Genomic DNA, 27,601 nt, shown 5'->3' on the forward strand with positions numbered 1-27,601 from the left:
TCAATGTGTCAGGGAGAGGTGGAAGCTCTGGGCAGAATTAAAGTGCATTGCATTTGGGCTGGGGTCATTTTGGTGGGCTGAAGTTTTGGCAGCACCTGTGGTCTTCATGCACTGATGAGAAACCTCTGTGCCAGCCAAAATCAGCTGGGAAACAAAAGCAAGGCCTGTCAGGAGGTGTTGGGAAACCAGGCACAGGTGATGGATTTATTTGGGTGTTGTTGGGTTTGGACACAACCTTGGTGGATCCTTGTGCTCGTGGTTTTGTATGTCTGGTTGGAAGAAGAGCTCAGGACTGCCCAGGACCTGCTGAAATCCCCAGATCCTTTGTGCTTGGCTGGATTAGAGACCTGGAAAGCTCTGATATGTATTTTTTCAATACTCACAACAGTGTGGTTTGGTGCTTAGTAAATGGCTGTTTGACAGCAGAACTCACAGCAGTTGGCTTCACTCATCCTTTAGAGATGCTGAAATTGGAGAAAAAGATTTAAAAGGCAGAAAAAAGAAAAGGATTTTAAAAAAAGCTGAAAGGAGGCAGAGTCAGAAAAGACATGAGCACCTTAGGAGAGCCAGATCCAGCTGCCAAAGGTCAGGAGGTGAGGACAGGGAACCCTGCAGGTTATCAGGGGTTGGAGGGCAAGACCTGCTGGTCTCTGATCTTTGGGAGAGCCAAAGCCCCAGGTGGCCTCCATCTCCTTTTACCCCCCAACCCAAACCTTTCCTTTCCTCTCCACATCTTCCTGGGGCACCCTGAGCTGAGCTCAGGACTGCTGGGTTTGCACATGGCTTGCTCAGGATTGCCTAGTAAAGTGAGTGGAAAACCAGCTTTTAAACTAAGTTCAAAGCTGTTTAAACCAAATATTCCTGTGGGGACATTAGGTGAGAATTGTTTTGAGCAGGAAATCAGCTTTTCTAGAATAGACAGAGAAGCATTTTGTAGCCAGGCTTCTTTGTCAGATACTGGGACTTGGCTCCACCCTGGGCTGCTTCCTGCAGCCTTGTGGGGGGATGGTCCCTGAGCCCCAGGATCGCCCTGGAGACCTCTTAGGTGAAGGAAAGGTGCTGAGCAAAGCCTTGGCTGGTGAAATACAGGTGTGGAGAGAGCGGGCAGAGGCAGAGCCTGCTCCCCGAGCTGACACCAGTGGGTGTCCCCTCCTGACACTGGCTGCTGTCAGAGGGGCTGTCATGAATTACTATTAATATTCTACTTGAGCTCAAAGCACACGTGCTGGGCATGCACAGGAAGCAATTATTATTATTATTGTATGAGTTATTCCTTTCAAAATAGCAGTGTCATTTAAAAAAATTGCAGCTAACTCCACTTTTCCCCAGGGAGCAGTCTGTTGAGGGCTCACACGTGTGAAGTGGTCGCTGCCGTGACGTTGCTCCACAGATGGTTTGTATTTTTATGAATCACTGATTCCCATTTTGTGTCAAGGATCTGTGTAGGCAGAAAGACCTCAGGGGGCACAACTGGAAGGTGAAAAAGCCAAAAAGCCAGTTTTGTGCTGACTGAAGTGGGGTCCCAACCCAGCTCTACACCAGAGGGGCCCAGCAGTCTACTGCCTTCCTCATCCTCCTCTTCCTCAGGCACAACTTTCTGGAGAGGCTGAGAGGTGCATCCAGCTTCACCCAGCAGTGCTGATCTGGGTGCCCTCACTCAGGTCCAGCAGTCCCAGTTCCCAGGCAGTGCCTGTGTGTGTCTGCCCATCGCCAGGGCTCAGGCTGCACCTTTCCAACCACCTGCGAGGGAGTTTGGGAGCTCTGCTCACTTGGCAGGACCTGACCTGCACGTGTTCCTGGCAGGACTGGGCTGAGGCTTACAGGTGAGCTGGGGTGCTGGCCCAGGAGCCCACGAGAAGCCTCAGTGGGCACATTTGTGGTATGAAGTGAAAAAGAGTGCTAGAAATTTATCCTTCATCTGGCTTCCTGACTCATCCCTGGGAGACTGAGATTTCCCTTTCAGCAGGGGCTGAGCAGCTGGGAGACACACAGGACACCAGTTCCCTAGTCCAAGGCTCATCTCCTCCTCCCCAGAGGGGCTCAGGTAGCAGGTGAGATTTCCTAAGAAGCTCATCAGGCATCCCACTACCCATCATGACCAAAAAGAGGGCAGAAGCCCACGTTGTAGGGAGTCAGTCTGTGTGAAGGCCAGCAGAGCTCAGGACACCCTGCCCAGCATGTGCCCAGTTCAGTGGCACGGGGAGCTGGTGGTCTGGAAGCAGACCAAGAGGCCAGGGGAGGTGAGAAGGTCTCTTTCCTGCCTGTACCTTGTGGCATCTCCTCCCAGGGTCAGGGCTGGTGCCAGCTTTGTGCCAGCACACGGGAGGAGGGTCTGGGGGCTGTAAGACTGACAAATGGGGCAGTGGTGGTGCCACCAGCAGTTCCACACCCAGTGGACGTGTGCCCACAGCTGTTCTGGGGGATGGACTGGGTAACCCCTCCTGCTTCCCAGAAAGCCTTGGAAGGGCTGCTCCTGCAGCCAGGGATCCTTGTGTCCCAGCACTGGGATAGGGTCACCAGAGCCCACGGAGGCACACAGGCTGTGGCACCAGCAGGGCTCAAGGGTACATGTCCTGGCTCCAAACAGGATCCTTCACTCACTCAGACACTTCCTGGGGCTTCTCCCTCCTTGATCACTGTTCCCAGGTGTTTTGCTATTGTCAGATGTTGGGGTTTCAGGAGCTTCTTTAGGTTCATGAATGTTTAGTCCTTAGTAGAGCCATGGATTTTTAAAAGCAAAAGGTCATTTCTAGGTCACTGAATAATTACTGTTGCTGTCCCCACTGTCACTAATTCCATCACAGAGAAGCAGCAGCTTGCTGAGAAATCCTTGAGCTGCAGGCTGAAAATGAAGGGAAATTCAGCACAGAAAATGCAAGATTAGGAGCACTTAGTGCCAAGGGCTATTGGAAGGAGAAGCAGGGCCAGGGGACATCAAAGCTGGGCACAGAGATTCCCTTCATCCCTGCTGCTCCCCACATGGGAACGAGCTCATCCTGCACATGATGTTACTTCAGAGTGCTCGGCACAGTGAGGAGGTGCCTGCAGCCTTCGTGCTGCGCCTCCACCACAGGTCTGGGCTGTGGGGTTTTGGGTGCACGCTCCTTTCCTGCAGCCTCTGGTCAAAGCACTGTGCTGGTCACAAAGTCTGTGAGGACCTCAGTGTTTGCTGTGAGCCAGGGCAAACCCTCACAGGTCAGGGGGAACCACCAACTGGAGGGAAAGCTGTTGCTGTTCATGGAATTGTTTGGATTTGGGAGGGACCTTAAACTCATCTTGCTCCTCCTCCCTGCTATGGGCAGGGACATCTTCCTCTAGACCAGGCTGCTCCAAGCCCCATCCAACCTGGCCTGGAACACTCCCAGGTGTGGGGCAGCCCAACTGCTCTGTTGCTGCTAGAGGTTATTTTTTTGAGGAGCAACAGGATCTTTCAGCTGCATTGGATTATCTTGGGATAGATTCCCTGACTGGCAAAGCGAGGGGGAGCATTACCAGCTGGTGGGGGCAGATCTGACTTCCCTCACTGAGAAAAGCTTCAGGGAGCCTCTAAGAGCAGGAATTGCCTGCTGTGGGGTGGAGCAGCTCCTCCTGTGCTTAGGGGAGCCCAGCACTACACTGGACTGCCCTTGTGATGGCCAGGATGTCATTCCAGCCCTCAGCCAGTGCAGCATGCAGAGCGTGGCCAGGTGCTTTTCCATGACCATTCCTGGGAGATGCACTGCAGGTTCAATCCATGGAACAGCCTCAGCTGGGAATCCTTGAGGGCTGTGAGCTGTGCTGGACATTACAGCTGTTGTTACTGTCTGTCTCACACAGCAGGGTGAGGCACTTTGGGCATCTCCTGCTTCCAGTTTTAGTACAGTTCAGTCCTTCTGGTCAGTCCTGGCAATGTTTGCTCTGGCTGTGATGGATGCAGGCTGGCTCAGGGAGACACTTCTGGGAGGAAGAGCGAAGGGAGGCACAGGGAAGCAATGTCTGCTGTAGGGTCAGTCGGGCTGAGCTGGCTTCTGCTGCTCAAAACCAGTCCCCTCCTCTTTCCCACCGTTTTTGTGGCTCTCCCAGGGCATCCTTGTCAGGTCAAGCTCTTCCAGGCATCCCTTGGCACCGAGCTTTGGCTGCCTCATGGAGACAGTTTCCCCAGCAGTCCCTGCCTGACGGCAGCCTGGGGACAGGCAGCTGCCCCCAAAGGCTCTGGAGCAGCTGGCCCCATCTGGGTCCCAGCTTGCCCAGGGGGTGCAGAGCAATGGCTTCCCAAGAGTCACGCTGCCTTCCTCCTTGCTTGGCAGCAGAAATCACCCTCTGTCCTTGCCTTGGCTTTTGATTCCCAGGCCAACTTGAATATTGGGTATGTTATAAAATTCCCCACTTTCAGCATCTCTGTATTTTAGACTTGGAGAAACAAATCCAGGACAAAATAATTCAAGTATTCCTTTCACAGTTCCCATGCTCTGGGAACCCATGCTGGGTTGAAAGGGAAGCTCATAGGAGATTGATCAAGTTCATGTCTGTGCCTATTGATTGCAAATATGCATTCCTGGAAATCCAGGGCAGTCTCTATTCCAAACACCTGCATGGCAGGACTGGGAAGGATTGGGCAGCTACTAGTTGGCTTTTGAGTCACTTCTCCATGTGAGCAGCAGTGGTGGAAGCAGCAAAAATACCTTCTCTGTTTCCCTAGGTCAGGAATGCCACCCTGGGGCATTTCTTTTTATTTTGAATAACCTACTTCAGCCAATTCCCAGAAAAATCACAGCTTCTCTGCAATGCCAACCAAACCAGCATGGAAGGAATTGCTTTGGTTGGGAGCCATCCTGTGAGGCAAGGCCAGCTCAGGATGCTCCGTATCTGAGTTACTGGAGCATTGCCCCATCCACTGAAAACAAATTTGAGCAATTACTAACCCCAAAACTTTGTGACCAGAGTTTTTGTCTGACATTTCAGTTTGGTTTTTGCTTTAAGCATTAAAATGAGCAGTGGAGACATGAGAGGCAGCAGGATCAATGCTGAGGGTTGTTCCCATGTGCTATAAAGAGAGGCTTGGGTTTGGAGTGGGAAATTAAGCTAAAGAGGAAATATTTTCTTCCAAAATAAGGGCCTTTCATGGCTTGGCAAGGTGTAGAGCAGCTGTTTCCTGCTTCTTCTCAAGCACTTACCATTGGCCAGTGGGTATCAGCTTGGAGAAGCATCTGGCCCAAGTAAGTTTCCTGATGTTACTCAGACAAATGGAGCCATTTCATCAGTGTGCTCTATTCCCCCCAAACTAGAAAGCAAATTTCTAGGAATATACTGCTCCTAACCACGGCTAGCTCGCAAAGGAGATAGAGATGTGTGTAAATATGCTATTCAGAGGAGTAAGAGAGAGCAGATTAATTTCTGGTGGGAATAGTGTGGCCTGATGGATGAGCTGCTGCAGTGAAAAGCCCAGGGAGAGCTGGGGTGGTGCTGCAGGGCCCAGGGATGGATATCTCAAACCTTATCTCAAGCCAGCGAGGGAAAGAGGAGAGGGAAGGGGCAGTGGAAAAGGCTGGGAGAGACAGTGTCCATGTACATGGAGCAGGGTCCGGGCTCACCCCTGCCCAGGCAGCAGAGCGAGTGTGGGGTGGGACGGGAATCCTGCCCTGAACATGCAGCGTGAAATCCACGTCCAACAGAATTTCAGCTAGTGCATAATGTAAGCACTGGATGGGTTTGTAGCCAGGGCTCTGGCGCTGGGAGCGTTGAATTAAACATGGGGTGACTCAGCGCTCGTCCGCGCCGGGAGCGGGGAGTGCGGGCACAGGTGCATTATTGATAGTTTCATTTTCCCCAGGTTTGAGCGCCCGGGAGAAAAGCGGCGTCTGCGGCGCTTGGAGGGGGACACGGTGTGGCCAGATTCGGCATTTGCAACGCCTGCCTGCTCTTCTGCTGCTCCTGGTACAGGCATTTCTGCATCCAGCCTCTCCCTCTTGCCGCTCTCCACCTGCAGCCCCTCCACCCTGGGCGGGAGCCCCAAGGCGGGGCAGCACCTGCCCCATCCTCCAGCCCCGGAGCTCCGGGGAGCTCTGGGGGCTCGCAGCCGGCTCCCCCCCGGCAGAGAGCGGCCCTTGGGGCTTGGAAGGGGATGAGAGGCCCTGAATTTGCCTTTGGCTTTGCTGATGATCCAAAGCCTTCATCTGCTTCTGGCGACTGCCCGCGGACTCACGGCCCCTGAGCAGGGGACAGGGCCGGGAGCACAGGGTGTTCCAGCAGCCTCGGAACAGCAGGAACAGGACCACTGCTGGAACTGAGTGTGACAACTCATTGCCTCACAGGAGGATGTTCTACTTCTATCCCAAAGCTTTCTGCTGTAAAAACCTCATCCTGTGTCTCCAGGCCCCAGGCCTCAGCCCGGTGAGCAGCGGCAAATGCTGCAGGGCTTTGGGCTCAGAGCATCCTGCTCATCTCAGCTGGTTGGGATGTGAAGGGAAAGCCTCATGGAAGGGGCTGGAAAACGTGAGCTAGCACTCCTGTCAGGCCTTGCAGGGAGAGGCGTGGTTTGCCTCTTCCTCAGAACCTAATTTGAACCACAAGGATGCAGTGAAAAAAAAAAAAAAAAAACCTGCTTTGGAAGATTTTAAAGAACAGCACGAACTAAAAAAGCAGCTGCCAAACTGAATTTCCATTATTAAAAATCAGCACTGATAAGAGCCATATTAGATCAAATAATTTATTTAGTAATTCCATGTAAACACTTCAGATTTACTAGCAAATACAATGCTTGCTGTTCTTTTAAATAGATCATTCAAAAAATAAGAATCTATTATTAATGGCAGGTTGACTAGAGATCTCCATACTACTGTACAATAAGGAATTGGTTTTCTAATGGATTTAACATCTCGATTTTTCTTGTTCTGCATTTGCTTTACACAAAGCCCAAAGGACACAGGTTTGAACTGCTCCCTGACGATGCCACTGCGGCCCGGGGTGTTTTGGGGAAGGTACGCAGGCAACTCCTCCCATCCTGGCATTGGTGTGAGCTGATGTGAGGGTGGGATGGCAGAGCTGGCGTGAGCACTGTTCACAAACACACGCCTTTTCGGTCAGAAAACAGACAGTGAACGGTGGAGAACTTCTCTTTGGGATGTATAAAAGCAACGAACTCCATCGTTGGCATTTACTTATCAACACAGCAGTACACATACACGTATCCACAGTCTGGAAAAGCATCCTATGAGCTGGAGAAAGCAGTGGTTCTGAGGCTTGGTACACCAGTGCACTAAAACCAAAAGAACGATACCTTCTTACATAGTCAAATGAAAAATAAATATCTTTATTTTCTGCCTACTTTATTTCAGTTTTCAAATAAATTTTAAATAAATCTGTACAAAGTATACTGTTACAGTATATATTTGTAAGTGAACTGAAATGCCTAAGTGTAACAACACTACAGGAAAGCAGTAAAGATTGGCACATCTCTAATCAAGATTAACTTTTACACTCAAAAAATACCAACGCCTGTGAAAACCCTCAAAATATTTTTGGTATTTTTTATGCAAGTTGCGTTGCAAACACATGACAGACCAATTCTCCCCTGCCTTGAAAAGAAAATCGCTTCTCGTGGTTTTCAGAGAACATGAACATCTTTATGATGCTAAAGGGACACCATCAGGTGAAAAGAGAGAGAGAGATTTCAATTTTTAAAAAGCAAACGCTTTGGTCAAAAATGGTCACGTTTGAGACTCGGTGCGCGGTTGCCCACGTCCCCGAGCTCCGGCTGCAGCCGGGGCTGGGGCGGGCGGGGCTGCGGGAACAGCGGCGCTGCCGAGAGCCTCCTGCCCGGCCGCGGGGATGGAGGCGCTCTGGCCAGGGACACAAAGCCTCGGGAGAGGAGCTGTTCCCCTTGCCATCCAAAAGGAATTAACAGGCGTGCCGCAGGGCTGCATTTTGTGGTTTCTTTTTCCCCCCAAAAGCAAGAAACTAAAATTGATCTGACAGTGTCCCTTTGCTCAAAATAAAGACTTCCGTGCTAGAGAGGTCAGGTACTGAAACAAACTTTTTTTCACAGGGTCAAAGAGCCAGGTACATCTCAAAATTCAAGTTTTCAAATCCCACTGCAGTTATCAGAATCATGAGCTCTCAAAATCTCCTAATATTTCGTTAAATAATTCCCAACTGGGATAAATACTACAGATTAAGAGCGAGAGTTTTCGCTCTTAATCTTTCCAAAGATATATTCACTCAAAGTTTACATGCTGAAAGTTAATCTTACATTAGAATGTAATTGGCTGCAACATAAACCTATAAATGAATCAACTACCATAGATTAAACTCTGTTAAATATTTCTAAGTTAATAAAATATTGACAGTATTATAAAATTACAGTATTTACAATAAGAAAAATCTAGACTAATATATACCTTTAACAGATCTCTTCTCCAATTTGGGATTGCAACGGAATTATGAATATATGAACAATTTATTAGAAAGTTGCATTGCAATTATCAGGTTTTCCATTAGAGCTAGAGAGGGTGAGCTATCACTGCCTTTGGAAAAAACAAAAAGTGACTTCTGATGGTGGGGTGTAGCTTTTGAGTACCAAACTGGTAACAGGAGTCCTCCGCAAGACGTCTGAAGATAAGGTAGGACCAGCCTCAACTGCTCAGATTAAGGTTGTATTACAGAACTGCCAGCAATCAGAACCACCCAGGCTGCAAAAGGGGAGGAAAGGTAGTTTTCAGCTCAAAGTGCACAGCTGGAAGGGCTCCCCTCATTCTGGACTCCAACTAAGGCTGCAGGAGCTTCGATCAGCTCTCAGGAACGGCAAAGCCCTCAGCTCGGGGTTGGTGAGGAGGAAACGAGCCATGGTGCTCCTTAAAGGGACATGGTTGGGCTGCAGCTATGCCAAAAACGCCCCTGTCAACCATGTGGGACAAAACCAGACTGGGCATTTGAGATCCTCTTGGGCTTGCTTTTTTAGGAGGTTTTTTTTGGGGAGGGACAGGGATGAGTTTTGGCTTGGGTTTATTTTTTTTTGTGTTTTGTTTGCTTGGGAGAAAAAATTTGGCCGGGACCATGCAGTAAACTCATTTTCTATCCCTCATCAGGTTCTCTGTTTCTTGGGTATTACCAAAACGTGCAGTGTTTGGGTGGCAAATACTTATGGGGAAAAAGGAGGCTTCAACATTCCCAAGTCAATTTGTCTTGGGATAAACCAAAAGCAATTTGAGTCCTTAAAAATCGCCAGCTGCTTTTGGGGTCTCAGACACCCAGTGATGTCCTTTTAAGGATCAGATCTTTCACTTGCCCTTTTTCCCAGCCTCGGAGGAGGAGTTTACAATGAGTTTAGAAGGGCCACGTTCACATTCTCTCCCTCCTCCCCATGTCACATTTGCTTTCTAGGAAAAAAGGGGGAGAAAAGTAAGTTTCAATCTCCTTTCCCGCCCTTCCCTCCCCCGGTCCTGCTCACAGTAAACCAGAAATGGCAGTTTTTAGTGTATATTTTGGGATAAATTATTTTCTCAGTCCCAAGCCTGAAGATGCTAGTGAGAGACCTACCCGCAGGCTTCAGAGAGAAGGAGAAATTTAGGGGTTTCTACCAGTTCCCGTGGTGGGCAGGCAGGAACACCTCTGTCCTTTAAAGCAGGATTTAAAATGGTAAAAGAATAATTTGTAAACTTGGATCTACATTACCAACAGAAGGCTCTAGGTCCTGCGGGCTCCAGTTCCCAGAGATGCAGAGCAGGAAAACTAGAAAGAGAACTTGGTACCTTTCAACCACCTGCTGGGTTGTACTGGGAGGGAGTGGGGAATGAGAGAGACAAAATGCCAACTGACCTTATAAACAAAGGTATGTTTAGGGCTTCTGGTTTCAGGAATAAACCGATATTTACTGGTAAAAGTCTGCCAAAAAACAAAAACAGAAACACAGGATTACTGGTAAATATTGGTTTATATGGAGAATTAGAAAAAAAAAAAAAAAAAAAAAAAAAGAGATGTCATTGTGCTCCTGATCTCCACGTGCTCCCAAGTGGGAGCTGAGAACCGACCCATGGCATCCCTGCACCCGGTAGTGTCTCTGGCACCTGGACACCTCAAACCAGAAGCCTTGTGTTGAGAGAAAAGTCATGTTTGTTTCCTTTACTCCCCTTAAACGATGTGTTTCTGGATTCCCCCCTCCCTCCTCCGCAAGGCTGGTCCTACGGGGGTTTGGCTCAGGAGATGGGAGGTCTGCTTCCAAAAGCACTTGGAAGTGAGTTTGTACATCATATGGTATCTCAGCACAAGGCTGCTGGGGCCTGAGCCTCGGCTGCTCCCTGAGATACCATAAAATATACAAGACTGAGTGTATATTTTAAATAAAGCATTTTCTTGTAAGTGGCATAAACCCATTCATTTTATTTACATGCTTATTTATTTCCAAAAATAGAGTTGGTCCACATTGGACAAGAGAAATCAAGAAGCCATACAGTAGAAGAGTTAAAAGTCCAACATTTAACCAAAGTACAATGAAATTCCAGAAGTCTGTGGCTGACTTGAACCACAGAAACATACACATGAGCCACACAGACATTTGTACATAGAGCATTATATTACCAATAATATTTGCAAACATGAGGTCAAGATGGCTAAAAAACCCAGCAGGACTGACCCGGGCGTCCTGGCTGAACAGAAGTGGGTGCTGAGGGGCTGTCATTGCTGTGGGGAAACACAACTCTCCAGAGATTTTGCTTCACTTTTGGTTTTTTCTTTAACTGAGAAAGTCCTAATTTTTCTGCCCTGGGGATCCAAATTGAGGACACGGTGAAAGCCAACCCCATGGAGCTCCCTAAATGCTGGGGTGCCGGGGGCTCAGACCTGCGAGACAGCGCGGATGCCACGCGGCACCCGAACCCCACTGGGGGGCAAAACACCGCCCTCTGCTACTTGCCCTTAAAGATCACCTGGAAAAGAAAAAAATCGGGATTTATACCCTTGTGGTGTGCTGAAAAAAGTCTGGATGGGGTTTGCCTTGAAAACAAGGATTTCCCTCCCTTGCCATGGGCAATTTTTGGCATTAGTTATTCCAGTCCTGTCTACCTTTCCTGGAAGATCACAAATATCCTAGAGGATGTTGCACTGACAGATGAGGGAATAACTTTTTTACATTAAAAAATAAAAACCAAACAAAAATTTGGAGGATGGACAGCAGAAGGAAAAAAAAACCCAAAACCAAAAACAAATGGAAAAGATGCCATATCTCTGTGTGAGGGCCCAGCTCTCTGGGCATTTCCATGGACCTCACCATGATAAAATCTCAGCGTCTCCGAAGGATGGAAAAACAGACTTAAATTTATATGTTCTGCTGCAGAGAATCACAGCAAGTAGAAGGGGGAAGACAGTTGTAGCACTTATGGTACTTCCACAAACCACTCACTACATGGAGTAGAACCACACGAAAAGGGTATAAACTAATTTTCCTTTTTCAAGTCATCTGTGACACTCACGCTATTAAGCCTAGTCCAATGTGAATGCTAGTACAGAGCTAATGTACAGAATACCAGCAATAATTATTGGTACCTAACAGGATTTCAAGGCGAGTATACTCAGTACATTTATTAAAAAACACTATTACCAGAACGCCAGAGCTCTGACAGCAGTTACACAAAGCAGCCGTGCAGGTCTCTACGAGGACAGAGCCTTTAGCACAAGTCGCTATGATCATCTGAGCCTGTGACAGACAACTTGATCTTCTAATTTGTTTCCTAGAACATCTCTAACTGCAGATGTGAAATACATTTTAAAACAGAGATGGGCCTGATCCTGTGCAGTTGGGTACGTACAACACACCCCAGTGAAACTCAAAGCCCAAATTCCTAAAGAGAGAGCACAAGAAATTGTTGTCTTACATCAAATAACTATCATGCAAGCATACCACGACGGTTTTATATTGAGTAACTTCAAAGTCAGCTGGTATAATTTAACTAGAAGTGAGCAATCTAACGGATTTCTAGGGGTAGGGACTAAGGTTGTGCCAGTGACAACCCCCTGATCACTAGGGAGAGCAGCACAGGGACACTGTGGGGCTCTAAGGAGCTGTGGTACAGAGGAGCTCCCGCTCAACAGCCTCAGAGACCTGCACCTACACCTGGAATGTGCAGGATTCCTGTGGCAGAGCACACACCTTCCCTTCATTTGCTCTGCTACCAGAATTGAAGTTCTTCCTCCTGAATGAACAATTCACTTACAGCCTGGCATACTGATGGAGCATTAAAAATTGCTCTTTTTTTTCCCCCTGTTGCTTGTTGCCTCACTTGTCCCAGGGTCAGCCCCATGCTCACTGCACCAAACCTTATGCTCTTCTCAATTTTCCAGCCACGGCCAGGCTGAGGTCACTTCTCCAACCACTCTGCTCCTTGTCTTTAAACATAAACTCTGACTGAAAGCCTCATGGTGCTTGCAGTTATCCTGTTTCTATTGCAAACTCCAATGACTTATCAAAGGACTCACTCTTTGGTACCATCATTACTGGAGACAGGGAAGGTGGGGGAAGCCAGGGTATTTGCCATGACTCCTCGACTTCTAAGAAGCCTAAAACTAAGCCAGAGCAGCAAAAGGTTGCTCTGGCTGACACCAGTTACCTGTGGGTTCTTCTGGGTCTCTTGGCAAGAGAGGTAACACAGGTCTGCATGTGCGCACACCGATAATCCTCCCTCAAGGACAGACCTAGGCAAACACTGGAAGATGCTGCCCAGACCTCTGTTCCTACTCCTTCCCTTTCTACCCATTATAAAAGTCAAGACCTTTGAGTTTTTTCTTAGTAAGAAGAAAACAGAACATACCCACAACATCAGCTGCTGAGGCACACTCTGGGATCTGGCAGACCTACAAGTCCAGCTCAAGGCAGGAATTTGAACTGGGAGTGTTGCTTTACAGGAGAAATCTAGATGCCATCATTACCCAGTATTCTGGGCTTGTTTCTCCCCTCAGACCAGACTTTGCAACCTGGATCTAGTGGTGTCCACCACAAAAGTTTCATGAAAATCAACCTTTCTCCACCCAGCAACTTTGGGTTTAATGAAACCATTGAAGGGAACTCGTTTGCTCAAAGGTGGAAGATGCAGACTTGGAAGCCTTTAATCACCTTCTCTAACTAGACTTTAGTCTACCTTTTGCTCCCCAAGTGACAAATATCAACTGCATCCAAAGAAGCACTCTGTGGTATTTCTCTTTTCATAACAAGCCTATTTTTTGTCCTGCTGTTTTTCAATGTGTTCAGACATTCTGGTAGGCGCCCCAGCAAACCAGACTGATCATAGAATCAAAGAATGGATTGGGTTGGAAGGGATCACCTGGTCCAACCCCCTTTCTCTGCAGAAAATATGTTGCTTTCCACGTCTCACACACTGAAGAGCTACAGCACTTCAGATTCTCCTTCTCAAATTGGACTTCAGGGTTTCTGATCTGCAATTCCCAGCGCCCCGATTAATACTTTAATCAAAAAAAAAAGAATAACCTGACATTAGGACGTTATCTAGTCATGGAGAATACTAAGCTGTTTTTTGACAGCCCTGTTTTTGTTAGTACCTTTAAATGTTTCAGTCCCAAGCTTTTTTAAAACCCCTTGATACATCTGCTGCTCCTCCACTTGAATTTCCTACTTTGCTCCAGCATCTCTGCCTCACTTGAGTTTCAGAAGAAGGCTCCTTATTCCACCCAAAAGGACAGCAGGCTCTCAAACGTGCCCTGTGCTTCAGAATGACATGGGGGAGTCACTTCAGTGGCATGAAGTAGTGCAGGAAATGAATTCTGCCTTCAGTCTTTCAGTCTCTTCAGTCTTCTGCACAGCCAGATTTTCTCCCCAGCCTTGTCTCTGATGTCCCTCAGACAGCATTGGCTCCTCAAAGCCCCCAGCTCTGCAAAGCCCCTCCTAAACTTCATTTCCCAATCATGGTTACCTGCCCTACTACATGGCTCTTCCAGTCTGTTCCTCAAGAGCTGGACTGCTGTCCTTGGGTGGCATCTTCCTGAACTCCAGAAGTCCCTTCCTTTATAACTATTTTTAACAACACTTTTAGGGTTGTTCGTTCTTTCATGACAGATTTCTGCCTCACCTGGATGCCAGTAACCTTCCCAGGTATCTATGGTAAGTCTAAGGACTTCATTTTTCTGATCTTCTTCCCCACAATCTTTTGTAAAAAAAGACTCACTTTTAGTCCAGCACCTTCTACCCCTGAGAATGCTGAACATGTAAATCAGTGACCCCCACGTGGTCACTGCTACTTAACAAGCCAACAATAATTGTATTTTGAATCAGGTCTTACATTTTAGTCCTAAACAAAGGCTAACTCTAGACCAGGCTGTTTCAAGAAATGATCCTTTAAATAAATCAATTTGCTTGCTCACCAAAATGTTAGCCAGTTCCCTCCCAAACAATCTGGCCAGATAGCATGGTCATAATAGAATTCACTTTTTCTAACAGGTTTATGAAGATGCGTGAGCCTGTTTTTTTTCCCAAGGCTCATGAAATCCTCAACTTTCCTTTTGTCTGGAATAGAAAACTTCCTAATACCTCCATGTCATTAAAATACAGAATTTATACCCAACATAAATGTGGCTGTTTGGTTGTCAGTACTCCAATTTCCTCAGATTTTACAGCAACCTTTTAGCTGTAGTGTTCCTCCTTTATGACCTAACATACCTGCTACAATGGCAGGTAATGCAGTATCTTATTGATTTCCATCACCCCCACCATGTTTCAATCAGAGCAGCTGTGCCGAGGTCTTTTTTCACCACTGAGCAGTCAACAATAACTATTTTTGTCTCCTGTTTCCACCCTGTTGTGCAGATGTGCCCAATCCTTACTCCAGCTCAACCCCTCCTGTGCACACAACTCTGCTCCCAATCTCCAGCCCCAACAGCTTCAGCCTCCCCCAGGCTCTGTCCTCCCCAAACCCTGCCCACTTGCCGTGCCACCAGGCTGGGGACGCCTGGGCTGAAGTGGAAATGCTGTGAAGTCACAGCTCTTCAGTTCACTTCCCTGTCACAGCCTTTTCCCAGGCACACACACAGACTTTGGGAAGAGGCACTGCCATGTCCGAAATTCTGTCTCCTTCCTGGACACCAGGAAGCTTCCCAGGTATCTCAGCTTCAAGAATGCAGGCTTGCCCCAAGCACCCTGATACCTTTCAAGGAATACGTGTCCAATCAACAGGGAGATAATTTGATGGATCTCCTAATCATTGGGAGCTTGTGTTTCCCATCACCAAATCCTCTGCCATTCAAACCTCCCACAGCTGCTTTTCCAGCTTCTGGAGACATCTCCAGAATACAAATCAACTCCTCAACCAAGGCTTTGGTTACAAACCACCCCCTCAATCCCGTCCAGTTTCAAGTCTCCACAAGGCAGGGCAGTCAGTGCTGCGGTGGGAATGAACCCTGACCATGCTTATTTATTTCCAAAAATAGAATTGGTCCACAGCGGACAAGAGAAATGTCCAATTCTCTTGGATTGGACAAGGATTTGGTGCCATCTCTCCTCCAGCAGCTCAGCAGTTCTGACCTCAGGATGCTTTCTGGAGCCTGGAATGCCCCCACTTGTTGCTCCATATAGTATTTCATCAGCAGATAATCACTTGTAAAGCGTGTCCTCTCTGCACTCTTGTGTGCAGTTCTTTGTGCAATTAAGCCAATGTACTTTGATTCCCATAATTAAGCTAGGAATTTTACTTTATGACCATATAAAGTCCATCTTTAAACTGAAAATAGACTGACCGTTAACAGATTCTTTTTTTTTTTTAATTACTTTAAACCGCCAATTAGAGACTTGCATTGGACAAGAGAAGTTACATATGGCCTTGCAAGGACTCATTTTCCAGGACTTTTATTGACAGGTGAAGCTCAGAAGCCAACTTCTTTTTTTAAGATAGAATGAGCCTCTGATCACAGCAGATCTATCCACAAACCAATCCGTTCACATGCATGAAAGCAGAGATGGCTTTTACATGGATTTGCAGTGCTCAGTTCAGAGTTATTAATGACAGAAAATAATTCAAAGCCTTTAGTCCCTACTTTGCTCAGACCTGCTTGGTTGCCCTTCAGCAGCCCCTGGGAACGGTGAACATACTGTCATTTATTATTTAAATAAAACAATCTTTTTAATAAAAATAAATTCTCACCCCATTTAAACTCTGTACCTGACAAGACACCAGCTTCTTTCTTTCACCTGTGGTGCTGCTCATACAACAGTTTTTTAAGCTGACCTGCCCACACAGCTTCTGATAAGCCAATGCAACATTGCCAGCTCTCCTCAGCATCACTCAAGTGGGAGGTTTGAATACCAGATTTCACAAAACCCTTTCTCCATGATTCCTAGCCCTGGCATTTCTTGAAGTATTGACAGATCGGCAAGCCTTCCCAGCTCGCCCAAAAGTGAGCCAGCTGGACCTGCTTCTGCTGGACTGATGCAGAGAGAAGAGCTGGTCCCTGAAATCCCAGCACTCACCTCTCGACCCCCAGGTGAGTTTTGAGGAGCCTGGACCGGCTGACACCGATGTGCCGATGCAGACTCACTCCCCAGGAGCTGCTGGTCTGAGCTCCCCTGCCCATATGAGATGCCTGGGCAAAAGGTGAGCCCAGGCAAGTTCCAAACCTCAGGAGACTGCGGGCAATTAAGCCAGCAGCCTACATCGTGCTCACTATTGTGCAACCAGGATGGAGCATGGAGAAATAAAATGCATTCCCTAGGGAGATACTAGAGCAAGCGTAAGCTGGGGGACAGAGACAGCCAAACCAAGGTGGCTGCCCTTCAAATGACAATGCTGCTCCCAGACATCCCAACAGACAGGTCCTGCCTGATGCACAACCATGTCCTGTCACGCTGCCTTTCTACCCAGCGTGAGAACAAAATCCCCCGAACCTCCAACGGCCCAACCTCGACGGGCGCAGAGCAATTTGAGCCTGAGTCACACATCAAGACGTTCTCCAGTAACGGAAAAAACGACCACTGCTCATTTACTGACTCTCAACTGCCAGCACCAGAAACTATCCAGGTCCATGATATGGACACAGCCTCCTTCAGCCTCATCTCAACACCAGCCACATCAGCACGAACCACGCTGGGGGGACATCCCCACAGCAGAGCCCCCGCAGCCCCCCAAAACACCCTGTGCCAATGCTGGCCCGTGCATCAATCCAGAGCACGGTGGTGATGATGTCTGAGAGCCCAGGCTCAGCTCCCAAACCTTCCTGCAAGCATGACAGTAACACCTCCCAGCCCAAACTGCTGCCATGTGGCAGTAAGACACGATCTCTTGCAGCAAGGCCACACCCACGTGGCTGCTGCACGGTCTCTGCACCGTGTTCACTAACACAGCCAAACCCACCGGGGTCAGCACGGTCACAGAGCTTCACATACAGCTTGCAAGCCACTTCCACAAGCAATTCTCCATTGAAATCAACATCATGACTGGGATGACATTTCAACACAAAGAGGTTTTTCCCAAAAAGCTGTCTAAATCTCTCCAAGTCATGCACTTGCTGTCCCACAGGCGCGTGCTGGATCAGCTCCACCAGCCACCTCCCTCCAAGGTCTCCCCAGCCAAGAGGGGCACATCCTTTTGTGCTGCAGATGTAAATCCACACCTCTCACCTCTCCAGACTCGAACAGAAAGAATGAAGCTGGTTTTTCTTGCTTCCTGCATATTTCAAGATAGTGTTTCAAGAAAAAAATGCTTCCATGCCACAGCCAGGGAGACTCAGCAGAAACTCCCACTTCCAGTTTTGCAGCCAATCCTCTTTGCACTTCAGTCTGCTACATGGCCCAAGACTCAGAAAGGGCTAAGGTGTGTATTTTTCGCAAAGCTAACGTCAGGATGGACAGCAAACCAACTGATCACCAACAAAGCCAAGGAATTGTCTGAGTTAAGACTGAATTCCTGCTGGGAAGATCCAGCAGATTCCCATTCAAACCAAAAACCCTCCCAGCTGATGGCTGCTCCAGAAGGGAGCAGAGATTCACCACATGTCATGAACTCCAGCCTCAAGAGGAGGTGTGGAAATGGCCAGGATCACCAAGTTCAACAGCAAAGTAGGCCCTGCTCAGGACCTGACAGCTGTTACCTGTGTTTTGGATATTTCACTTTCCTACAAACTCTAGCTTGGCCTGATAAACCTAATGCCCACCGGTTGGTAAAACTTGTCTTAGTTGAACCCGAACTGTATCAGGTTTTGTGCTCTTAGACTGCTCCAAGGTACCTCACACAGGGACAGTAGAATTTCCCTACCAAACCACACGCCCAGCTTGAGCTACAGAGGTACTGCCACAGCCCAGGTGATGTCTGGTCACCCAAAATAAGACAACACCCACATGCAGGCAAAATCTATGGCCAGCCTGAGCAGGCTCCATCTTGGCTGGCCACGGTGCCTTCCAGAGCAGAAAGCTCAGGACCAGATCCCGTCTCCGGGTGAAGGAGCGCCAGCAGTATCGATCTGCAGTGGGACAGTGAAGCATTGTTTTGGGATATCCAGCCATTCACTCTGTCTTGTTTTAATCAGTCAACATTCAAAAGACAGATAGTGAGGCCAAAAGTCCTCTATCTTTATCTTTTTTCACTTAATCTCCAGCTGACATTTTTCCCGTGAAAACACGCCTCGTTTCTTGCTGTATGACTTCAACTCTCCCTCTCCTGTGGTATTTTGTCTCAAACAGGCTACACAACCTGTTACTACTTTTATAGAGGTGGGAGTGACATGCTTTGATTCTTCCAAAACACAAAATGCTCATCTGGCTTCAGCCACCAAACTGCAACAATGGGGAGCAGCAGACCTACCCCATGTGGGGAGCTCAGCGTCTGCTGCTCCATGATGGGACTGGCTGCCTGACACCTCTCAGCTGCTTGTGGCAAAGAGCCACTGTCATCAGGCTCTCATGGGCTTCTCTAAGAGCTGTGCTGATGCTGAAGCACTTGCATGGCAAGTGAACCCTGACCATGCTTATTTATTTCCAAAAATAGAGTTGGTCCACCATGCATGGCAGCCCAGGTGTACCTTGGCCATCCATGTCTGCCACATCCCATCTCCCACCTTGCTCTGAAAGCCTTTTCCCACCTTCCAGAGAGACAACACCTTTGCCGTGACTGCTGGGAGCTCCTCCCCTGGACAAACTTTTCACTCAGCCCGAGGCTGTCGGCTCGGGAAATGCCTTTGTTAGTGACAGCGCCACGCCTGCCCCAACACCAACCTGCTTATCCTTTCCCTTCCAATGTACTCCTCCAGCAGCAACTTCTATGCCAACCAAATTGCAGTAAAGCATCCAGAATGCCATTGGAGAAGTAACACTGTGAAACCCCTGCAAGTGGATGATTTGGCCTTTACTTTTCTTTGCTATCTGCAGCTGTTCTGCGCTAACAACAAGCAACACACAGCCCGGTAAAGCCTCTTGGCCCACTTGTCATTCACAAGAAGTGAGATGGTCGCGGACCCTGATGTGAGCTGCCTTTCTCCCAGAGTGCTGCTAACACACACAGCCCATCAGGAACTGAAATGCTTTGCAAAGACAACAAGCAAAGGAGGATAGGCAGGCTAAGAGAAACCCCCAGAGCGGAGCCAGGACCATCTGGCACGAACGGGAGCTTCTGCTGGGAGCAGAGCAGAGCAGGCAGCCCGGCTCCAGCTGCGGAGCTTCCGGAGAGCTGCCACACAAGAGGAGCATCCTTCCTGTGCCATCACCCTCAGCCATCCCAACACAACACACACCTCTTCAGAGAAGAAAAAAATGCCACCAACTTCAGGCTCAAAGATCAGGCTCTGGGGAATACGAGCTTTTAAAAAAGGTTATAATTTTGGAAGTCCATTTAAATTAACCTTAACTAGCTTTAAACTCTATATACGTATCTCCTTGCCACGCTCACAACCCACGCACATTTTGCGGTGCCAGTGAGCTAAATCACGTGCAAATGAGCAGAGTAAAAGAAACCACAAAAAAAAAAAAAAAAGCTCTGGGCAGAAACTCTCTTTCATTGTTGCAAGCAGCAAAGGAGATGGCAACAGCAGAAGGAATCAGGAATAAAAATGGAACTCGCTTGTTTACCTTGTCGGTTTTGTCAAAACATTGTGACAACGCTTTGCATGCAGCCAGTTTCTCTGTTCTGCCACCAAAAATTCAGAGCCCTTCACCTTTCTTCACACATTACAGGAGAAAGCCAAGAAGAGTAAAACTTTTAGGGGGAGAAATGAGTGTGCAAAAAATAGAAAAAAGCCCAGCATGAGAATTTCAAACCACTGGGCTCCTCTTCCAGATAGTCCAAACACCACCAGGAACAGTGACCCTCCAGCTGCACAAGCTGAGTTAACAAGGAGCAGGCAGCCAACGAAGGAGGAGAGTAAGACAATAAAGGGAAAGTTTGGGTAAGCCTGACAAAAAGCAAAAGAAAAAAGAAGTAAAAAAAAAAGCCAGGAAAAAAAAGAAAAAGCTGCAAACTGGGTTTCTAAAAAAGAAAAATTCTTGACAGTGTCTTTAAAAGAGAAACTCACAGTGCTTCAGGCAGAGCCCTACCTCTCCAAAAGCCACTCAATCCAGTAGGAAGCAGCAGGTTTTTGAAGGAGCAAATTGCACAGCTGTGGAAGAATTTGCCTTTACTGCCTTCTCTCCAACTCACCTAAGAGAGACTCAATGTCTACCTGGAGGACTAGCAAAACCGAGGAAATTGGTTGGTTCTAGTTATACTTCTGAGGTTTTCATGTTCGAAGAGTGCCCCTAAAATGTAAACCTGTTTTAGCATTCTTGTACATTAATGTCGTTGTTCTCCCTGCTGACTCCCACAGCTTCTGCCACAGACAAGTCAATCAGATTTGGTATATGCCCTGGGACAGGGAAAGGGAGGGCTGGGTTTAAAGCAAACAAGCAACCAAAAAATAATTATGTCAGTGCTCTGCAAGGTCTTGGATCCAAGCTCGGTGGATCTGCTGAAGTCTTCGATCCAAAACACTTGGTAATTTTACTTAAAAAATAAAATGAAACAAAAAATACTTTGACCTGTTGAACTTAGAGAAAAGCAAGTGGCAGACCTTGGAGGAAGGGAGGCAGCGTGTGAGGGTGCAAAAACATCATGTGCTGTAGTTCACTACTTCAGAAGAAATCAGAGTTTTGCTTTGGTTGGTTTTGCTTTTCCTGAAGTGCCAGGGAAAGGCGCTTCCCAAAGGGCGACTTTAGAGTTTACGGGCGCCAAGGTGGAAGCGTGAAGTGAAGACATGCCAAAAATGTCAGGTTTGCATAAACCCTTCTGGAAAAAGTGCACCGTGTTTTAGGAAAAATGCATATCTACCAAATCTCCACTGACCAGGGGCCACTTGTGCACGCAAAGTTGCATCAATTGGCAGCATCAGTGCTGACATTTTTGCCTTCTCCTTCCACCCCCCTCCCCAATTTTTTTTTCCTTGGGAGACATAGAGCGCCACTGCATTAGAACGTACAAGAAATGAAAACAGTGAGTACGACTGATATAGATCCATTGACTTTTTATTACAAATGTACTTGATCACTTGGCTTCAAAAAAGTTTAAATCAACCCCTATTTTCTGTACGCCAGTACAAAGTAAAATCTATTTTACAAATTAAATACCTAAAAATTTGACAAAAATATTAAAGTTTGATGGAAAAAACAGTTATAAAAATCTTAAATCCCCTTTTAAGAAGATAAGAGATAACATTCCCTCCCAACCCCCACAGTCCTGTTATACAATATTAATAGTAATTTTTTTTAGAATAGGTAGGTATGTTATATCTTGCTGTTAGCATACAAGTCACTCTAATAGCTTTATCTGTATATACTCCAGTTAGTGCATGAATGTCATCTGATTGAATATAATCAACTATCTTTAACTGATCCCTAATTTACATTTCATAGCTTGCATAGTTTGAAGGGACAAAGGTTACACTACAGCTAATCATAAAAAAAGGTGGTTACAGTGCTATTTTTAAAGGCAACAAAGTAATTGCTCCCAAAAAGAACCCAACCCAAAACTGAACAAAAAAAAAAAAAAGAAGTTACCGGTCGGCTCTGAGCAGGGGTTAAATCCCCGGCAGCAGCTCTGCCTGGCTCACGGGGTGGGCTCTGCGCCCGCCCGCTGCCCCCGGGGCAGCCCCTCTGCGCTTCCCACAGTCCCGGGACAGCTCGGGAACCGCTCTCCCGGCAGCGCTACGCCCAGCGCATTTCAACCCCTGCGAGGGATACGCACAAAGTGACACTGTCAAGTATTTCTTTCCGTTTTTTTTTTTTTTTTTTTCCAATTGAATTTTCAAAAAACGAAAAGCCCTCCGCCTACGGGCGCGCCTGGCGGGGAGCTCGGTGCGCTCCCGGCACCCGCGCTCGGGCTCCTGCTCTCCCGCCGATCCCGCCCGGCCCAACCCGGGGGCTCCCGGTACCGGGGCTCGGGGGGAACCCCGGAGGGTCCGGCCAGGCCCCCCGGCTCCCGGGAAGCTGCCGGCTGCCTCCCGCCGCAGCATCGTAAGCGGGACCGCAAAGAAGAGGCATGAATCAACAGCGGCTCGTGCTGTTTCTTTTTTTCTTTTTTATTTAAATTCTCAAAGACAGAGCAATTTTACTTTTTTGTTTTCATTTTAAAAAAAAAAAAAAAAAATAGAATTTGAATTCGGAGGACATTTCCCCGTTAGCATAAAACCACTTAAAAGGTGGTTGCATTTCAATGGTAAATTACTTGACAGTGTCCCTTTAACTTAAAAATAAAATAATGTCAGTATTGCAATGAATTTCAAGTTTTCTTGCACGTAGTCATTATAAAGTAGCTTTTATCATGCTCTTGGACCTATTCTACAAGACATTTAAAAGCATATCATCAAGGAAAATATAAGGCATACTTCTCAGGAATTAGGTATCTTGGCACATTTGAGCATACTGTCTTTTTTTAAAACAACACATATGGTCAAATATACCTTTCTTCTTCTAACATTAAACAGGGTTTTCTGTACTTTGTTTTAAATACTGAGATATTAGAGCCTTGGTAAAGTACCGAGCACCTCCGGGAAAACAAAAATTAAAACAAAAAAAGCAAAAAAAAAAAAAATCCAAAGGAAACTAAAACAACCAGGAGCAAAATCCCACGAATCTTTACAGTCATTTTAGTCTTTCGTTATCATCATTCATCAAGTCCTTGAACATACAGAACGTGCGTTAAAAGAAGAAAAAACCAAACCAAAATAAAAAAACCAAGGAAACACGCAGAAGAAACCCAAAACGAGACAAAAACTGACCACAAGTTCTCGGCCACTGTTCACAGAACCGCCCGCGGGCTGTTCCAGGCTGTACTGGTTTGACTGGACCCGCGCGGCCCGAGCGCTCCTCGAGTCAGCCGGATCCTGGGCAGGATCCGGGCGGCGCGGGCGAGGAAGACCACGGGAGGAGCCTGCCTCGTTAGCGATGCTCCCAGGAGCCGGGAGGGACGGAAGGACACTCTGCCGTGCTCTCCTCGCCTCCCGCTACTTATTGCTGGGAACGCACCGCGGCGGCGTGGAACTACGGGCGCCGGAGCGCGTCCGTCGGCAGCGCGACAATTTTGGGGAGGGCAGTGAACAGCAGGACCGAGACAATCAATCAAGTAGCAAAACCAAAGCAATTAAATTCCTAACTACGTCTAGCAGCATGGAGAGTGCAGTCCCGACACATCACAGTTGAAGTACAATAACCGCTGGAACTGCCCGTCCAGAGCCTCCGAATCAGAAGCAGGTTATCAGACACGTTTACATGCAATTGAGAACCATTTCAAATGTCACATTACGCACTCTGAAAAGCTTATTTCACTACTGGGAAATAGGAAAAGTGCACATTATAGCAATTTTAAACATTTCCAGTGATTGTTTAAAAAGAAACAGAAACACCTCGCTACCAGCGGCTTGTGTTTAACTTTCTGTGAACACTAACAGCAAACTTCTTTCAAGGGCAATAATGCATGGTACAATGGAAACAGCTTGTTTTGACACTTACAGTACATCTCAAAAAAAAAAAAAAAAAAAAAGAAAACCAACAAAAAACACCAAAAAAAACCCCAAAACCCCAAGAAGGAAAAGGGAATTATAATGTCAACTGGGAATAAAATGACAGCAGGAAATCAAATTCTTTAAAACAAGCTTTTTTTTTGTTTTCTCCCCACCCTTCTGAAACTCCATCCTTGCCCCTCGGTAAAGAAGCGCTTGTAGCTCCTGCTCGCACAGGAGCAGCTCAGGACTACCTGACCCCTAACTCAGCCAAGACCATTCAGCAAAATGATTGCATTCCCAAAAAACTTCCGAGTGGAACAAGAGTCTAGTTTCTCTGAAATGCTCTCTACTGAATTCCAGCCAAGAAAAGAAAAGAAAAGAAAAAACAAAAAATAAAGTTTTGTTTTCACTGTTTAAGGCATCTTTTTTTTATAACATTTTCTCTTCACTCACAATGATGATAGTCATGCAGCAGTTTAATGATAAAAATATATTAATATTTTACTATACAGCAGCAAGAAGTTAGTCAATTAAAAGCACACCAACTTTTTTTAAAAGAAAAAAAGAAAAACATAACTGAAAAACAACGAAGACAACCTGTAAAAGTCTATTATTATTCTTATTATTATTACAAACAATTTCAATTTGGAGAACACACCTGGACAGATTAGTGTTCTGACAAATCTGTGTTTCCCTAGCCTAGGCTTCGAGCAGAGCCCGCGCCCGGCGGGAGCTGGGACGGGGAGGGCAGGGCACGGCCAGGCTCGCCAGGTATGTAGCCAGTAATAATAACTAGCACCACAGCTACATGGAAATCCAGTACGGACACACACCGGCTTGGCTTTCACTGTCCAACCAAACTCCGACCCCCATGGCTCAGTGGGATCACGCTGCCCTCGCGCTGCACTGGTTCCTAACAGAAGTTAACAGGGATCAAAGCATCGGTCCGAGTTCAGGAGATAGTGCTAGTGCCAGTGGCCACACGGAAAGACTCGCTACCTGCTGTCCAAAAACAGGTGGACTGGAAACCGCTGCACGTCAGGTTAAGTACTTTAAGTACACAGAATAAAAAAAATATATTATGAACAATACAAGTACATCTCATATACACAATAATGACAATACGCCTACTCAGTTGTAAACCAAACAGGTGCAGAAAAAAAATATTATGGGAGGAAATTCTTTACTTTTCGTTTTTTTCTCTCTCTCTCTCTCTTTTTTTTTTTTTTTTCTTTTCCTCTTTTCTTTTTTTTTTTTTTTACTATTTGAATAACTTTGGTTCAAACGTAAAAATCACAAGTTAGCAAATTTCATTTAAATGCCTTTTTTAATAATTTTTCTTCATGTTCACAGAAGTTTCACTGACCATTTTTATATGTTTAAGGTCCAGATGCAATGCATATTGTATAAAAGAGAGCACTTATTGTTTACCTTGCATGAATTAAACCTACGTACCTTTTAACTCTACAAACTTCTGCATAACATTTAGACAAAGCTCAGACACACAGCATGCCTAGCCCTCATATATATATACACATCTCTAATCACAGGTATATAGGGTGTCAAATATACTATAGTAACCTCCATGTAAGGTTTGAAATTTGGTAACAAAATGAGAAGAAAAAACTAAAAATATTATTTTACGTGTTCTAAAATATCTCTTTTTTTTTTTGTGCTAAAGTCAAATGTTAGCTCAACATGAAAAGGACTTTTTTTATATAATTCAGCAATATTATAATCTTGACCATTTTTGCAAACACTTTTAATAATAATAGCTTAAACGTGTACAAAAGTTCTCGGTTAATTAGGGAAATAAACACTCAGTTCTTTATATTTTTAATCAAGTAGGAAACACAGTTCATATATAATGTTATTACTTTTTTTTTTTTTTGACTTTTTTTTTTTGTTTTTTTTTTTTTTTTTTTTTTTTTTTTTTTTTTTTTTTTTTTTTTTTTTTTTTTGTTTTGTTTTAGCAGCTGCTTACTGTTTGATACGGTGGGTAAAGTGGAGGAACATCCAGCGATGGGTGGCGGGTCTGAGGCGCTGCTGCTGCCGGGCGGCGGGGGGGGGCGCCGGGCGGGCGGCGCGGCCGGGGGGGCTCCGGGCGGAGGGGGGGCTCCGGGCCGCCGCCCCCGCGCCCCGCCGCCCGCCCGCCCTCCCGCCGGCGGCGGGGCCAGTCCGCGTCCCGGGGGGCGGGCGGTCAGTCCTCCTCGGGCTCCTCGGCCTGCAGCAGCGCGCCGGGCGGCCCGGCGGCGGCCGCCTCGGCCTCGGGGGGCGGCTCGGCGCCCACGGCGGGGGCGGCGGCGGCGGCGGCGCGCTTGTCCCGCTGCTTCTCCTGGATCTTCTTCATCTCGTCCGAGTACTTGCAGAAGGTGTGGCCGAACTTGGCCCAGACCTTGTAGGGGACGGTGATGGAGTTGCGGTAGGTGGGCTTCACCTCGCTCACCCGCATGAACACGCCGTACTTGTTGGAACCCACGTCGAAGAAGAAACGCTTGTTGTCCACAGTCAAGGAGGTGCCCTCGGGCAGCTCGGCCGGCTCCTCCTCCACGCCGTAGTCGTCGATGAGCTTGGCCAGGGCGTCGCGGAACTCGATGAGGCCCTGTGCGGGCAGCGCGATGGTCTGGCCCTGCGTGGAGCCCAGCCCCGGGCCGCGGTTCACGGTCTGGCGGACGCGCAGGAAACGCCCGCGCTGGTTCTCCTTCAGATCCATGTAGTACTTGCGGTTCTCCCGCACCAGGAACTCGCTCTTCAGCGCCCGCCGGGGCTCGTCGGCCGCCTGCGCCAGCTCGGGGGGCTGGCTGGGCCCCAGCTGCGCGTAGTGCTCGATGAAGTCGCCCAGGTAGTCGCGGAACTCGACGGCCACCGACATGGAGAGGGTCAGGCGGCTCTTGTTGCCGCCCGCGCCCACCTCGGCGATCTTGAGGAAGCGGCCCTTGGCGTTCTGCTTCACGTCCAGGTAGAAGCGCTTGTTCTGGATGTCCACCCGCTTGGAGGCCAGCTCCTGCGTCTCGTGCTGCAGCCCGCCGCCCGGGCCCCCGCCGCCGCCGCCGCCGCCGCCCGGGCCGCCGCCGCCCGCGCCCGGCCCCCCGGCGCCCGCCGCGCCCCCGCCGCCGCCGCCCTGCTCGCTGCCGCTGTCTCTGTCCGCCATGATGCCGCCGCCGCTCCGCCGCCGCCGCCGCTCGGGCCTCGCCCGCCGCTGCTCGCCCCGGCGCGGCCGCCCCCGCGCCGCCGCCGCCTCCTCCGCCGCCGCCGCCGCCTCCTCGGCCGCCCCCGGCCGCCGCCGCCGCCGCCGCCGCCTCCTCCTCCCGCCGCCGCCGCCGCCGCCGCTGCTGCAACAGCCCCCGCGGCCACCAGCCGGCCGCGCTCTCGCGAGATCTGCCGGAGCGAGGAGAGGGCGCGGGAAGGCGGCAGAGAGCGGCCCCCGCCGCCGGCCGCCCCGGCGAGCACGGCGGCAGTGCCGCGCCGCCGAGCGGCCGCCGCGGGTACTGCAGCTGCGCGCTCCCCCCCGCGCACCGGCGCCGCGTCCGAGCCCCGCTCCGGCGGCACCGGCGGCACCGGCGGCCGCCCGGCCCCGCCGCCGGCCCCGCCGCACCCGCGCTTCCGCACCCCGGGGGCAGCTGGCGGGGCCCGGGAGAGCCGCCGGGTTCGTGCTCCCCGCAGCGAACCGTACGGG

General features: G+C 48.3%; 1 protein-coding gene across 5 annotated transcripts; it reads right to left on the reverse strand.

The window, feature by feature from the left end:
• Window positions 1-6,671: 6,671 nt before the first annotated feature.
• On the reverse strand, window positions 6,672-27,076 carry PURA (purine rich element binding protein A). 5 transcript variants are annotated; one of them, XM_053956338.1, is made up of 5 exons: window positions 25,910-27,076; window positions 9,793-9,858; window positions 9,649-9,705; window positions 8,376-8,666; window positions 6,672-7,234 (listed from the first exon to the last, which is right to left on the reverse strand). In XM_053956338.1, the coding sequence occupies exon 1, from the start codon at window positions 27,074-27,076 to the stop codon at window positions 26,126-26,128; it is 951 nt and encodes a 316-aa protein (XP_053812313.1). In that variant the 3' UTR covers window positions 6,672-7,234; window positions 8,376-8,666; window positions 9,649-9,705; window positions 9,793-9,858; window positions 25,910-26,125. The 5 variants fall into 5 exon arrangements, with proteins under 5 accessions (XP_053812313.1, XP_053812312.1, XP_053812314.1 ...); XM_053956337.1 differs by having other exon boundaries at window positions 8,376-9,353; XM_053956339.1 differs by lacking the exon at window positions 9,649-9,705.
• Window positions 27,077-27,601: the final 525 nt, after the last annotated feature.

The sequence above is a fragment of the Vidua chalybeata genome, chromosome 15, assembly GCF_026979565.1.
Source record: "Vidua chalybeata isolate OUT-0048 chromosome 15, bVidCha1 merged haplotype, whole genome shotgun sequence".
NCBI lineage: Eukaryota > Metazoa > Chordata > Aves > Passeriformes > Viduidae > Vidua > Vidua chalybeata.